Raw genomic sequence first — 15363 nt, forward strand, 5'->3', positions numbered from 1 at the left:
ATGGATGAGGTCCTGGCTCAGCAGAAGCAGCAGCTGCAGAGCGTCTCTGATGGCGTTGGTTCCATCTTCAGGCTGAACGACCTGCAGGCTAACATTTCTGAAACCAAGGTAGAGTTGATGAGGTTTTACGGTATGTGTGGTTATGAACTATCCCAATACCAAGTGTATCTACTGCCGGCTCACCTAGCACCACTGAGCTAGCTACGTTACAGCTCAGCTGAGGAGGACGCCACTAATGTTTACATCTCACACTGTCACAGGCACAAGACTCTTGACGATAGATGCACGCTTCCTTCAGCGCAGTGATAGTTGGCAGGTGTAGTTCGGTAGACAGAAAATTGTTCCGACATGAAACTGCTCAAGGACTGTGGATTATCTTGAGTCATGATTTCTGAAAAGAGACAAAGTGCCATCTACATTATTTTAAAGAAGTCAGAAATCTCTACTGGTGATATCTCCAACACTTGGCAACTCACCCACAATCTAGACTGATTAATAGCACTACAGGTTGGAGGAAAAATATGTATTTTTAATTTTAGGGTGTAGTGTCTCTTTAAAAAAGTCTCTTAAGTGCGTGCCAAAGAGTTTGCCAAAAGAAAAAACTTCCCACCTCCCGTGTTTTGCAGATTCGGGTTTGGAGGTACAGCACCGCCGTGAGACACCTGGATCCAAAGGTTGAACAGCTGGAAGCAGATGTGGATGCTGTCGGAGATGACTTGAGTCAGCTGACTGACCAGGTACCTGGAGTGAATTTCCAACAGTCAATCAAACTAAAATTTCACCAGAATAACTGCATTTTCAGTATAGCACATTTCATCCACAGAATGCTGCATTAATGTACATAAATTAATCTAAAAGCACATGTTGACACAATTTTGACATTTCTATCAAATATCCAGACACTTGAAGCTGTATCAGATCTGGAGGAAGTCTTGCAGAATGCCAGTGAAACAAAGTTAAAGGCGGAGGATCTTCTCTCTGAAGCTGAAACTCTCCTCACAGCAATACAAGGTACGTCAGTTAACATTAGTATGATTTATGTGTTTACACTGCTGTGACATTACCCACTGCTCTGTGGGCTGGCTGAAGTCAGACTGGGCCAAGCCTGAGAGTGGTCTGTGACTTTGTAGGACTAGAAAGGAAACTGAATGATTGGCCTCAGTCTCAGGTGTGTCATTAAGAGCAGTGTCTCTGTTATTGTGATGTGTCAGATTTGATAAAGCAGCAAACTGAGGTGAAACCTGGAGAGTCAGCTACTCAGTCTCAAAGTGACAGAGCCAGGATGATGGAGGAGGCTCAGCGCGTCGTGCAGGAGATGAGAGAGCGAGGCTGCGCTGCTCAGAGAGGCCGGGCTGGCAGAGAGCAGGAGGACGCACACCACTGTGAGATTTTCCTTGAAATGTATTCATTGGTTGCTTTCTGGCGTAGAGATTACGCTGAGCTCATGAATGAAATGGTGCACCTGTTGTTTGGCTCCTCACTATGATGACGCAAATCACACTCACTTCACAATGATGTGAAGCAGAAGGCACATCTAGGGCAGCCACTTACAACGATTCACAACTCTCCCACTTTTAAAGCTGCAACCACCACAACAAACACTTCTCTTCAAGAAGATTCGTAACCCTCTCAGCGGCACTCGCAGAAAAATAACTCATTTAAAAAGAAAAAACTTGACTGTAAAATCTTGATTTAGTTCAACATTTTGGGAGTATTTACTTTTTTTCAAGACCTAGATAAAGTACTCTTATATCCATATGCTAAATATGATGGTACAACTTAGCATAAAGCCTTGACGCAGGGGGAAACAGCTAGCCTGGACTGATCTTTAGAGGTACTGCCACCAATCTGTACCAGAAACTGGATTTGTTCAGGTCCCATCCTGAGCCTAATCAATCAAGGTCAGTGCTTAACCCCAACTATCTTTGCACATGGGTAAAACAAATCAGATACACACTGAGCAGTGATAGCTATAGATTTTGTGGCCTTCAGACAGAGCCATGCTGGCTGTGAGCTGCCAGCTGCTCCCAAGGTGTTGAATTACTCCTTTAAGGATACATTTCTGTGCAGCCCATTCGCCGGAATTAAATGCTGGCATTGTACGATTCTGCAAAACACAAATATGTTACATTTTCAACCATGTTTATAGTGACAAAAATTGATGTTTTTTAACCAGAGTTCGGGACATTTTCAGCTGTGTTTGAAGCCACAAAAACCAACAGCCTCATCACAAAACGCTGCTTGGTCGTTGACTTTCCATGTCGACATATGACATGCAAGGCCTGGGTGCATCTGTTGCTGATGTACTGGGATGTCGTGTCAACTTCAGCCTTTTACACACATTCTGTTTTTTCAAAATACACTTCCGTTTTGAGAGGAAATGTGCAGTTTTCTTTCAATTTGGAATTTGATATTTTTTCCCTTCAACAACACATGCACCGTGGTTACGGTTAGTCAACACATGCACGTGGTTAGGTGAAGGCAACAGAAGCAGGTGGTTAGGTTTACAAAATAATAACAGGGTATGGCTCTACATTCATACGGAAAGTGAACACTGGCCTCTAGGGTAAAAGTCAGTCATCGTTGGACCCATCCAACACCCTGCCCTACTTGGACTTTTCGCCCCTTATGTTGTTGTCCAGCTGCGTTTCTCTCTGACACTGTCAGGCGGTGCTACTGACCAACGGCGCTCAGCAGCTTATCATGCCAAAGTGAAAGGATGGCTTTTTTCATCGGTGTCTGATGCAGAAGTCACTACTCAAGTGCCGGTATTCTGCAACTTCAGAATGAGACCGAGTTTCGAAAGTGGATATTTTATTGAGAGTTCAGGACATTTCCAGCCGTGTTTGTAGCGTCAGCACTGGGTATTTTAAGACAAAATATAATATTTTCTTAACCCTAACCAAGTGTTTTTTTTGTGCCTAAACCTAATCACATGCTAGTTTCAACATATCTGCTACATATGAAACATACAAATGACATACACCTGGTTTGCAGAAACGTTCAGTGCCAACATTTGCTCTTGCGATTGGGTTGTTTCATGTTTGGATGAACAAAAGACATGAACAATTAAACCAATGAATAAACAAAGATAAAATGTTATTGTAGGTTAATATAAATATGCAGCTCTGGTTGTTGAGAAACAGACAAGTCAGTGTTCAATAATCATGATCTACAGTCTTGCAAATTACCATCAGTGCAACAGTGTAGATTGTCTCAACTTGTAAAATCCAAAGTCTGTGTGTTCTCCTCAGTGCTGGACATAATCAGGAACATGACAGATCCTGTGGAAACCAACCAGGCTGTGTTAAATCAGACTGCAGACTCACTGATGGCCTCAGACTCTGCTCTGAGGGAAGTGGCTGTGCTGCTGTCAGACACGAAGGACAGAGTCAACAGGACACAGAGCCTCAACCTGAAGAGTGGTGCTACCCTACAGCATCTGGAGGTGACATGAAACATAGCTGGCATATAATGTCAGATCATACAGTTCTCTCTCTTTGTAGCATCACACTGATGTTTTCATCTCTCTTTGTTCAACGTTTGCCAGCATCTTCAGTCTCAGCTGGAGGGGGAACAAAGTGCGCTCCTTCCTGTGACTGGAATGACTAGAGACCTGCTAAAGAACACCACCAACGTCTTTTTAATGCTTGAGGAAATTAAGAGCGTAAGCAGGCATCTTTTACTGCCATGATTACAGGAGGCAAGATTTTGAGTGTTCAAACTGAGTTTATTGTCTTTACACTGCAGGAATTTGAGAATCACGCAGCTCAGTTAGACGGTGCCAAGCTGGAACTCTTAAAGAAGTTAAACAACATCGTCCAGATTAAGACAAAGGTGGATATCGTTAACAAAGCTGAGGAGCATGCAGAGAAGCTCAACAGAGAGGCAGCAGAATTTCAGCAGTGAGTGTGAAACAGAGGAGCTAAAGAAAGTGGATAGATATAACTGTAGTGTTTATGTTGACTTTATGTTTTTGCAGGGTGCTTCATAACTCTACCAACAGTACTGACCTGCTCAGTGTGCTGGGTGTAGGAGCCTATAATAACATCATAAAGGCCATAGAAGAGGCAGAGATGGCAGCAAATCAGTCCAGAGAGGCTGTTGATCAGGCCTCAAAGGTAACTCAGGTGTAGGGCTGAGTATCGTTTAAAAAATACCAGTACCAAAACCAGTACCCTTTAAGATATCAATATTACTTTGTTTGATGCCCATCACATGAGTGGAAGCACTTGGTTGCGTAAAATGCCACCAGATGCCACAGGTGTGCAGTATACCATTCTTTTGAACATTTTGGCGGCATCTTGGCACGCTGAACTTCTGAGCCATACAACTTCAATACACCACAGACTAAAGCCCCGTTTCCACCAAACACTTTCAATATGGTACCTTTGGAACCAAAAGTAACCCCTCAGACATGGTACCTAGACCCTAGCGTTTCCAAACAGACAGTACTCTTTCATGTGGGTGGGGTTGTTGTCACTCACTGCTCCGTCCAGCGCTCACTGTATTTCCTCCTTTTTCAGTCTGCACTTCGTTTATCTTCCACAGAACGAGGCTGCACGCCCACATTTTCAGAACAAAATAGAACAGGCTGCAGTGAGAGTCTCTCTCCATGGGATATTCAAAAATAGAGGGTTTGTGCATTTAGTCCTTCTCAGGCAAGTTCAAGGGTTTAGTGTTGCTGTAGCCCACAGGAACAACGCTCCATGATGCTTTTCTTTTCTCCCAGTGAGGATTAGAATATATGCAGGTCACATAACCTGGGGCCTGTATCACGAAGCAGGATTAATGTCTTAGCGAGGTAATTTCAGGGTTAACCCTGGGTTTTCGGTCTCACGAAGCCGGTTCAGTTCTTATCGGGGTAGATCACCATGGTAACTTACTCTGAACGGCTATCCTGCTCCGGAGCAGGGTAAGTTCAGGGTTGAATCTGATCCTATAAAAAGCACCAGCCACTGGCCAATCAGCTGTTTGGAAAAAAATGACTCCGCTGACAGAAATGCAGCCCAGTCATGACGGGAAGTTTAATTCATTTGATTGATTTTGATTTGAAAGTTTATTTTGAACATTAAAAAAGAAAAGAAAGCAACAACAACAGACAATGAAAAGATTGTTCAAAAAGGAGTGGAAAGAAGTCGAACTTTCATCCCACCCCTTCATAAGAAAGAAACTGATCATTTGCGGACACTTAATAGCACCATTAATTAGTGCCAACATTTTGTTTTGTTGGAGGAAATGATCCCTGTTAAAGATAATGGGCCTAATTGACAGCTTTGCTGCTGGAAATGTGGAAAGTAGCCTATCATGTCTACACTTCATGGTGTTTGAGGGATTTTCCTTTTTGTTTTTTAAAGAGGGAGACTAGGTATATTTTTGCGCAGCTGTTAATTTCTAACACAGCTCAATATCAGGATGATTTTATTCAGACTATCAATTTGGTGTTGATATGATTTAATTGTGGCGTCAGCTTTAAGCTTTATTGTAGCATATATAACGTTATGACAAAGAAGACCAATTTATCAGATGCAATGATGTTAGGCGATAATTGTAATACACGCAATTCATCTGCGCAGCATTGATTTCATGGGATTCAAGGGTGTGATCAGTGTCAGATGTACAGGTACAGGTACTGTAGCTACTTGAACCAGTGATGAGTCATTTAACCTACACATCATTTTATTTGCTCCCTTGTTTTGTCTTGATTTTTCCCTCTCTCCTCCTCTATTTCTTCTTTCATGACCCTTTTTTTTTTCTTCTCTGTTATGTGATTTCATTGATAGGGGAATTTCTTTGATAAGCTTTAAGTGGCTTCTAACCTCTCCGGCACTTTTCTTTTTTTAATCTTGTAAATGTTATACTGTGTGTTTTTAACATTATGTGAAAATAAACTAATCTAAACTAAAACTAAACATTATTCATCCCGTTATGCGGTGCCACGCGTGTTTCCTCCTCCTGCAGCTGCCACGGTGTTGGCCTTTTCTGTAATGTTGCTTTTCTCCTCCTCATATTTTAGTAGAATTAATCTCTGATCCTCACGAGAAATACTTCTTCCCCTCACATACGGCGCTCTGTGAGGACGCTCAGTGACGCTCAGTGACACTGCGCTTCTCTCATGATTGTGATTGGTCTGCTGCGTGCGCGTTCACGGCTCTTGATAAAGCAAAGCTGGGTTGAGTTACCAAGTTGATATCCAGCGTCGTGATACCGATTATCCTGATTGCCATTGTTAGGGTTAGTCAACCCAGGATACATCTGGGTAACCCAGGAAAGGTTGATCTCGCTTCGTGATACAGGCCCCTGGTCGAAATTAATGTATACAAATGCTTGAAGATCCACTCATTACTAAAAGTGTCTGTCATATAAAAACTAAAGTGATGGTCAGAGTTGTCACAGTGAAATTCAAGGTGTGCTGATGGATTCACGTTGTCATCTCATACGTTGAGTAAATGTTCCACCTTAAAAGTTGCCAGCAGTCGGCCCAGTAAATTAAGTTAATTTTTATTCCGACTCCAGCTGCTGTGAGAGGCAGCAAAACATCCTTTCATTTTATAGTTACAGTTTACTAATAAAACTCTTCACAGTATGAACAGGTGGAAACGGGGCTTAAATGGATTGTAGCTGCTGCGGTAGAGGGCTAACCACAGGTGCCATTTAGAATAATGCTTGTGCTGATTGGCTGCGAGCAAAACCATCCAAGTAGTCATTGTTTTCCAGATCAGGGTACGAAAAGGATCAACTGCATTTATCATTTGACTGGAGAAGTTAAATACCACTTGGTACTGGGTTATTTCAAGTACCGATACCCAGCCCTACTCAGGTGCTGTTAGTAATGTAACTTCAATGTTTAGCAATGGTAATGAGAATAAAAGACTGATATGATTCTGTTTCTGTCCATTAGGATGTGAAGGAGGGAGGCCTCGTCAACAGGGCAGAAGGACTCAAAGATAATTCAACTCATTTACAGACAGAAGCCAACGAGACTCAGCGTAAACTTGAAAGTGCGTAAACAGTAGGGGTGGGGGAAAATACTGATACAGCATAGTGTCGGGATACTTTTGTGTGGCAGTATAGTATCGTCACACAGTGCCAAGAATCAATTTTTTTCATTATGTAAGTTATTAATATGACAAATACAAATTCAACTTCACATTACATAACACAACAAACATTTTGCGGCTGCAAAAAAACGGCTGAAGTGAGATGAACCTACTGAAAACTTTATCTTATTTGATAAAGCAGACGTTGACAATTTTTTCCTTTGGGGACATAATTTAAAGTTGAAAAAAGGAAGTAAGTTCTGAAACCGTTCTGAAAAGTAAAAGACTTTTCAATTTCTTTCGACCAGCGCTGTCACATACAGTGAACACCCTCAAAGACCGTGTGAATACGCAAAAGGAAAAAGGAGAATCTCTGAGAACGGACATCTCAACCGTCACTGACAACCTCAACAAGATCAAAAGAGGTTGGTGGATGTCGTGATAGTAAGAGATGATATTCCATGTCTGCGTCACAGTAGATCATAGCTGTCTTTTGATTTCAGATGACACAGACGTCCTGATAAAGTCTGCAAAAACAGCTGCCTCTGCCTCCAACTCCACCGTCAGTGATATAACAGAGAGAGTGAGGAACCTCAGCCAGGATGTGGAGAGAATATCTTTGACTAATGTCAGTGTGAATATAGATGATACGTTGGCTGAAGCAGAGCAAGCATGTGAGTGTTTAATGGCAGAAATCAACTTCTAAAAGTATTTTACTTTTCCACTGTTTCAAGACTTTTCAAATTCATTGTGATCTTGCAGCTGGAATATATGTTAGATTTTGTTTCCTGTGTCTATTCAGTGAAGAACTTGAGCGCAGCCCTCCCTGTGTTGGAAGACAAAATCACACAAGTTGAGGCTCTCAGTGAGAAGGCGTCTCCCAGTGCCAACATGACAGAAAGCATCAGGAGAATCAAGGACGTGATAGAGGAGACAAGAAACTTTGTTGACAGGGTAAAGTAGTTTTTTAACTCGTCGTTTCTCACCTGCTTGATTTAAATCTGCTATAAATGGCATTTATATATGAACAATGGATCAAATGATGGTGTGTAATGTGAAAGGTGTTGCTCATGGTGATTAATCCACAAAGGATCACCTGACTTTGTTTTAAAGCATCAGCTCATTGTATTGGGTTTACAAAATGCAGAATTTACTGTTTTAGTTTGGGCTCACTGTCATCATGACATCGTTTTCAGTTGCAGACAACACATCCTCACTCCGACCTCGTCACATATTGACGTTTGGTCATGCACTTTCCACGTCCACATACGATGTGCAAGGTACCCTGGGTGTGTTGGGTGTTGACGTTCTGGGATACCGTGTCAAGTTCTCTTCTTTCAAGATATACTTCTGTTTTCACATGAAATTTAACATTTACATACAGTCTCATAAAGGCACTACGTCGGTACAACACCGCAAATTGCCGTTTTTTTCCCTTCAACAACAAACACACATGGTTGGGTTTAGATAACAAAAATATGGTTAGGTTTAGGAAAAAGAACAGGGTCTGGCTTTACAATCTTATGGGACACAAACACCGCTCTCTCAGGTGAAATTCGATGTTTGTTGGACCCATCCACCACCACTCCTTGTCCCTCTGCGTTTCCCCCTGAAGCCACCATACAAAAGCGGCAACTAGCTGCATATCATGCTGACATTAAAGGACACATTTCTGACACCGCAAGTCACTGCCCAAGTGCCGGTTTTTGATGACTCTGGAGTGAGACCATGGTCTTGCAGCAAGCAGCTATTTTCACCAAAAACACCCTAAAAACCTACTGGATGCCATCTGCGAAGCAACAAATGGCAAAGTTAGCTGCTAACAAGTGAATGTATTGCTGCGTTTAGCTGCTAATGAGCTAGATTTATCCTCTGGAGTTGGTGGAGACCAAAAACAGAGCTAAAACAGAGAGAATATTTGACTTTTATTCATCAGATGGACACAAGCATGACTTAGATGTAAATAAGCAACTGTTTGCCATTTTCCTGATCTGCTCACAGCTCTCAGTTGCCACCACCTTCAACGGAAAAGGTCACGTTGAGCTTCGTCCTCCGAGAAACCTTGACGACATAAAAGCGTTTACAGCCGTTGATCTGCTTCTCAATCGCCATCAAAACAATCCCTCCAAGGCTAACTACAGACGGAAGAGACGGCAGAACAAACACAAAGATGCCAACATGTTTGTTTTCTACCTGGGTAACAAAGATGTGAGTATGTGCACAGAGATGCTTCTGTCAAGTGTTGCAATACAGCTGATGTACGTCAGATTAGCAGGAAGTCATTTTAAGTGACAGAGCAAATTTGTTTCTCATTTCATTTGTCATGTGTTTGTTTCATGTTCAGGCTTCCGGAGACTACATTGGGATGGCTATCAGCAGCAACGTGTTGACTTGTGTCTACAAGTTGGGTGGAGTCGTCCATGAGATTGTTACCAGCCCAATAACAACAACCACCAATGTGAACTCCTCAGACTTTGACAGGGTTATCTTCCACAGGTACTTCATGCACACGACGGAAGTTTAGAAAGCAAAACATGGATTTACTAGCTAAACGTTTATAGCAAGTGTAATTAGCAGATTATTTCTAAGTCAATATTTCCTGCAGAGTTTACCAAGATGCTGAAGTGAACGTCACAGGGAACTTCACATCACAGAATCCGATCCACCGCTCACCTAAACGTAACCATCCAAACACAATGACTGGTGTCCTTGAACTGGATCCAGACAGCGTTGTGTTCTACGTGGGCGGTTATCCTAAAAACTTTATGGTAATGAGTCCCTGCTGTCATTTTATTATGCCACAGTGTATTTCATTTTTTTACACTGGAGTTTCTTTAGGCTATGAAAGCCCACTTCCATCAACAAAAGAAAAAAAAACAAAAAACAAGATGAGTTCGACATGACGAAGAATAAAAAAATACTAATGGTTTGTCAAAATGTTGACTTACTATTTTAAGACTATGAGATGGTAAGGCCACATTTTGACTGTGAGTAGTTTTTATTTTTAACCAATAATTTTGACAAGAGACAATATTTTGACTTACCATCTCACATTACCTGTAACGTGTGTGATTTGAACCCAAATGCAGCACTCCAGACGTCTGTGAGAGTTGGTAGTGACCTTTAATGAAACACAGGCAAAGAAGGCACTTGTGCAGATCAAGAAATACAGGTAGCAGTTTGATCTTCAGGCTCAGAGTCCACACACAGTCTCTGGGTTCAGGGGCCAGGTAACGGACCGGGCTGGACCCAATCAGAAGTGCTGAGTTTACCAGGAAACAGACGATGCAGGCGGGTCAGAGGCAGGCAGGGTTGGCCATGGGAGATCAGGCAAGTAAGAAGTGCTGGAAAGTCTTGCATGTGGGCAAAGATAAATCTGGCAAGGAGCTGAGCTGAGAGGATTGTATGTATGGCAGGTAAAAAGTGCCCACTGTGCCAATTAATAGCTGCAACAGCATTGCAACGGCTATATACTTTATTAATCCCCGAGGGGTACACCAAACACACATGGTTAGGTTTAGGCAACAAAAGTTCATGGTTAGGAAAAAGAACAGGGTTTAGCTTTAGAATCTTACGGCACGTGAACACCACTCTTTCAGGTGAAAGTCGGTCTTTGTTGGACCCATCCACCACCCCTCCTGCTCGCCCTACTCAGACTTTCACTGCCTTTACTTTCGTCCTTGTACCACCGTGTTTTCCCTTGACGTCACCGGGTGCCGTTAAACTATAATGGCAACAGTCCGTGTATCATGTCGATGATAAAGGTCGCCTTTTTTTGTCACTGCCCAAGTGCCGGATTTCGACGACTTCGGAGTGCTCAAGTAAGTGGTAATAATGGTAATTGTTACATACCATTAGTATTATTTTTTATCTTTACTATCTTTTTATCATGTCAAACTTTTTTCTTTTCTTGGCTGAAATGGGTTTTCATATAAAAATGACACAAACCATAAAGTCACTGATCCAATACATCAAAGTCAAAGATCCAATAGATGGTCTTATGTCTAGTCTCATGAAAATCTACTTGGTGAATTCATCCAGTCATGACATGTTAATGTCTTCAGACTCTCTTCCTCTGACTTTTGTAGCCTCCAGTGCAGCTGCGTCACCCACAGTACAGAGGAGCAATGAAGCTCTCCTACATCAACGATAATCCTGTGAGTCTGTTTAACTACAAGCGTGCCGTCAATATGGATGCAAAGCAGCCTCCCATCAAGTAAGCATTATTTAAGTTTGGAAACGCTAAAGCTACACTGCATTACACAGAGATGTGTTGTTACAAAGACTAGAAAAGGTAAAATAAGGATGAAACCTGTCTTTATTTGTTCAGGATTCCCCACTCAGAGGTGTCGGATTATTACGATGGAACAGGTTACCGCTTGGCGATTATAAGGGAGCCACACAAGATTAAGAGAAGACTGTTCAGATTTCACATTAACAGCCGAGAGACAAACGCCGTGCTGTTCTTCATTGGAAATGAAGTAAGATGTTTCTGCCTGAGTTGAACTGATTGCAGAAGCACCAGTCATACACTTACTAGGGCTGACTGATATAACGACTATGTACGGTATATTTACAAGCAAGATATAAATTTAGACAACACAGTTTATATCGATATGGGGTCAAGTTGCGTTACATAACACATACCAGTGTGCATCTATCCTCTCTCACCCTCTCGGCACAGCTCTGCCCCACTCACTCACTCACTCACAAGTTCTCCAGCAACAATTTTTAGAGCCGTAGCCTGACGTGCACCTCCCTAGAAATGTAGCTGCACGTTGCGGCGACAAAGACCTCCTGTCTATTTTTGTAAGCTGAAACCTTTTACCTCAGTGGAAACTTTTATTTACTTTAATTTCACAGATAAGAAACAATAAATTGTGAAGACAATAGCCTAAAGCCCCACAAAATAGCAATTTATGTCCTGTGTGTGAGTTATCCTGGCTTCATATGGGTAGAGGAAATCCCCGCTGGTTGCTAGGCTACTTTATACAATGTAAAATACCATAGGCTTGTGCTAATAACATTAGCATGTTGTATTTGTTTGGAAAACGTGTTTAGTAAGACGATTGTTTTGTCAGTGAACCTTGTGAGTTGTAATGGAGCCAAATTTTGTAACATTACCTTTGTTAAATGTTGCTGTTGTCCCTGGTTTTATATGAGTAGAGGAAAAGTCTGCTAGCTGCTAGGCTAATTTATACAATGAAAAATGCCATAGGCTTGTGCTAAAAACATTAGCATGTTGTGGAGAAAATGTGTCCAGATAAAGACAAGTGTTTGTCTGTGAATGCTGCGAGTTATAATGAAGCCGATTTGTGTACTTGGGTTTGAAGTTGTCTCTATTAAGCCAATGTTTTAGGAGTGTTTTGAGTTGTCTCTATTAAGCCAATGTTTTAGGAGTGTTTTGAATCAACGAAACTTTACAGCACTTCCATGCCGACTGTGTTTCGGAGGTGTAGCTGTTGTGCAGCTGCATATTTTCAAACAGGGGAATAAAATCCCTTTCTTTGCATTTTATTTTGATCACAGTCTGTTTTTTTAAACGGCCTGCCATCACAAACGTGGCTTTGATTTGTAACTGAACTTGTAGCCCATTTTGTAGAAAATACTGAGTCAGCCTGTAAATGCCTAGATATGAATTTTTGTCCATATCGCCCAGCCGTAACACTTACTGATAATTTTATGCTCTGCAAATAGAAAATGTAATATCATTGAGTAAAAACAATGTAGGGGAACACTGTATGGTACTGAGTTTGTGTTCTGTTTGTTACAGGGGTCTTTTTTCTGTGTGTTTGTGGAGAGAGGCTTCCTGGTGCTTGAAGGACAGCAAGCAGGTCGAGAGCTCAGAGTTCAGAGTGCTGACAAAGTGTCTCTATTCGTAAGCTCATCTAAATTTATTAACTCAACATATTGATTATTGAGCAGTGTAAGCTTTCTGAATTCATGTTTTTGTTCCATTTATAAACTAACAGTATGTGTCCTGTCTCAGGACAAACCCTTTGCAATCACCATCGCAGACAGCTTCACTGTGCACTGTGGACCACAGCAGATCTCCACAGAACACAATCAAACAAACTACATGAGTTTTTACATCGGGGGTGTACCAGCACAGCTCAGACAGAGGTATGTGTAGCATTCACAGCTTCAGCTCTTCAGATTAGCCTTTTTAAAAATTTGTATATTTGTTGTTTGTCTGTCTATTTACACCTTTGAATCTCAGACACAACGTCACAGCTCCAGCACTGAGAGGATGTGTGGATCATCTGACAGTAGACGCTGAGATCACTGAGTACATCAGGACGATTGGTGTCAGCGACGGATGTCCAGTTTCACTACTGGTAAAGTACCAAAAAGAGATGAGCAGGATTCATGGCTGCTCTAAGCTTCATGCACGACTAAAAATGTGGTTACACTTTTCTAGCTGATTAATTTTGAATATTCAGCTTTTTACTCACATTTGAGATGGAAATTCATGTCAATGTTAAAAATAAAAGTTAAATGTTAATGTTAATATCAAGATTTAACTTTTAACTGATTTATATTTAGCATTTAGATTTTGATTGAATATTTAAATTTTGATTTATTATTTAGATTTTGATTTATTATTTAGATTCAACATTTAAGATTCAACATTTACCATATAGATTTAACACTATTCTTAACATTTAACATTTAAGATTCATTATTAGACTGAGATTTAATATTAAGTTTCTCATTTAACATTTAGATTTATATGTCATGTTGAGATTTAACATTCAGATTTAGATTTAACATTTATATCTATATTGGATTTAGATTTTAAGATTCAACATTTAACCTTAGGTTTAGAGTCAGTATTTAACATATAGCTTTAACATTAGTTTAATTTTTAGATTCAACATTTGAATAATCTAATCTGATCTAAATAATGAATCTAAATGTTAAGATTTAACATTTAGAAATTTAGATTTATATTTCTTATTTATATTTAACATTTATATTTAATATTTGGATATATATTTAACATTAGATTCACTATTTTTGATTTAATATTTAACACCTAAATAAGCTAACATAAATAACGACTAAATGTTGAGATTTAACATTTAGACATTTAGATTTATATTTCTTATTTAGATTTAACATTTAGATTTAATACTTGGATTTAGATTTAACATTTACCTTAAGATTCAACATTTATTTTATATTACTTTATATTATTTTATACAAACATTGTGTTAAGAATTACGTACATGTTTTAAATATTTAAAATATAAGACCAAGAAAACTGTAACCTTTTTTTTTACGTTCAGTTTCACATACAGTAAGGACTGAACATTGAGAATCTAATACTTGTGTGTTTCTGGTTTGTGCAGGGTGTTCGTTCAGCTACGTTATATTCAGCTCTGTCTGTTGATTCCTCGGCTCTTTGGGGTGAACAGACGGCCGGAGTCTCTCTGGGCTTCAGGAGCACAGACAGAGACGGTCCTCTTCTCAGAAGCAGCTCTCAGGTAAACCCTGCATGCCTCACATCCTGCTTTACAAGAGAATCAAAAAGGTAAAGATCATAATGACTCTATCAGTATTCTCCGATTTTCTGCAGGGCTCCACCTCTGTCCACGACTTTAAGCTGTCTCTGGATGACGGCTATGTAGTATTTAATAGTGATGATTACACCTTAAGGTCGGATGAAAGGTACAGTGATGGAAGCTGGCACTACTTGTCTGCAGTAAGGAGGCCAACAGGGTAAGATCTGTCCTATGTTTGTAGCTTTATCACAGTTAAAATTTAAACTGAACTTGTGTTGAACCTGTCTTAATTTTCTCAGGTTGGAGCTCAGGATTGATAATGTAAAGGTGATTCAGGGACAATCACCTGGTTTGAGGCCGGAGGATCAAAATTCGCAAGGAGGGAAATTCAAAAGCTGCATCGCTAACCTTTACATCAGGAGGTTTAGAAACATTACAAATCTCTTTGCAGTTTTTAATATCACAGCTGTTCTAATACAAGCTGCCAGAGGAAAATGTTTGCATTGTATGTTTCTGGAAACCATGGATACGTGACATTTATACACTCACTGGCCACTTTATTAGGTACACCTGTTCAACTGCTTGTTAATGAAACTAGCTTATCAGCCAGCCACATGGTTGCAACTCAATGAATTTAGTCATGTAGACATGGTGAAGACGAGCTGCTGAAGTTCAAACGGAGCATCAGAATGATGAAGAAAGGTGATTTGAGTGACTTTGAACGTGGCATGGTTGTTGGTGCCAGACGGGCTGGTCTGAGTATTTACTGGGATTTTCAGCACAACCATCTCTAGGGTTTACAGAGGATGGTCCCA

At 40.6% G+C, this 15363-nt stretch overlaps 1 protein-coding gene across 1 annotated transcript in view; it reads left to right on the plus strand.

Annotated features, from left to right (window-relative positions):
- The window catches only part of LOC126396875 (laminin subunit alpha-3-like), a 16658-nt gene continuing 1295 nt past the window's right edge, over positions 1-15363 (plus strand). The window contains exons 1-23 of the mRNA XM_050055227.1: positions 1-108; positions 627-737; positions 900-1011; positions 1212-1382; positions 3255-3448; positions 3551-3667; positions 3751-3905; positions 3983-4121; positions 6902-7001; positions 7349-7465; positions 7544-7714; positions 7843-7994; positions 9042-9248; positions 9385-9536; positions 9646-9808; positions 11129-11256; positions 11371-11521; positions 12814-12918; positions 13030-13163; positions 13261-13378; positions 14396-14530; positions 14623-14765; positions 14848-14970. Of these exons, the coding sequence (XP_049911184.1) occupies positions 1-108; positions 627-737; positions 900-1011; positions 1212-1382; positions 3255-3448; positions 3551-3667; positions 3751-3905; positions 3983-4121; positions 6902-7001; positions 7349-7465; positions 7544-7714; positions 7843-7994; positions 9042-9248; positions 9385-9536; positions 9646-9808; positions 11129-11256; positions 11371-11521; positions 12814-12918; positions 13030-13163; positions 13261-13378; positions 14396-14530; positions 14623-14765; positions 14848-14970 (3206 nt within the window). The remainder of the gene's footprint in view (positions 109-626; positions 738-899; positions 1012-1211; positions 1383-3254; positions 3449-3550; positions 3668-3750; positions 3906-3982; positions 4122-6901; positions 7002-7348; positions 7466-7543; positions 7715-7842; positions 7995-9041; positions 9249-9384; positions 9537-9645; positions 9809-11128; positions 11257-11370; positions 11522-12813; positions 12919-13029; positions 13164-13260; positions 13379-14395; positions 14531-14622; positions 14766-14847; positions 14971-15363) is intronic.

Source organism: Epinephelus moara, chromosome 10 (genome assembly GCF_006386435.1).
Source record: "Epinephelus moara isolate mb chromosome 10, YSFRI_EMoa_1.0, whole genome shotgun sequence".
Taxonomy (NCBI): Eukaryota; Metazoa; Chordata; class Actinopteri; order Perciformes; family Serranidae; genus Epinephelus; species Epinephelus moara.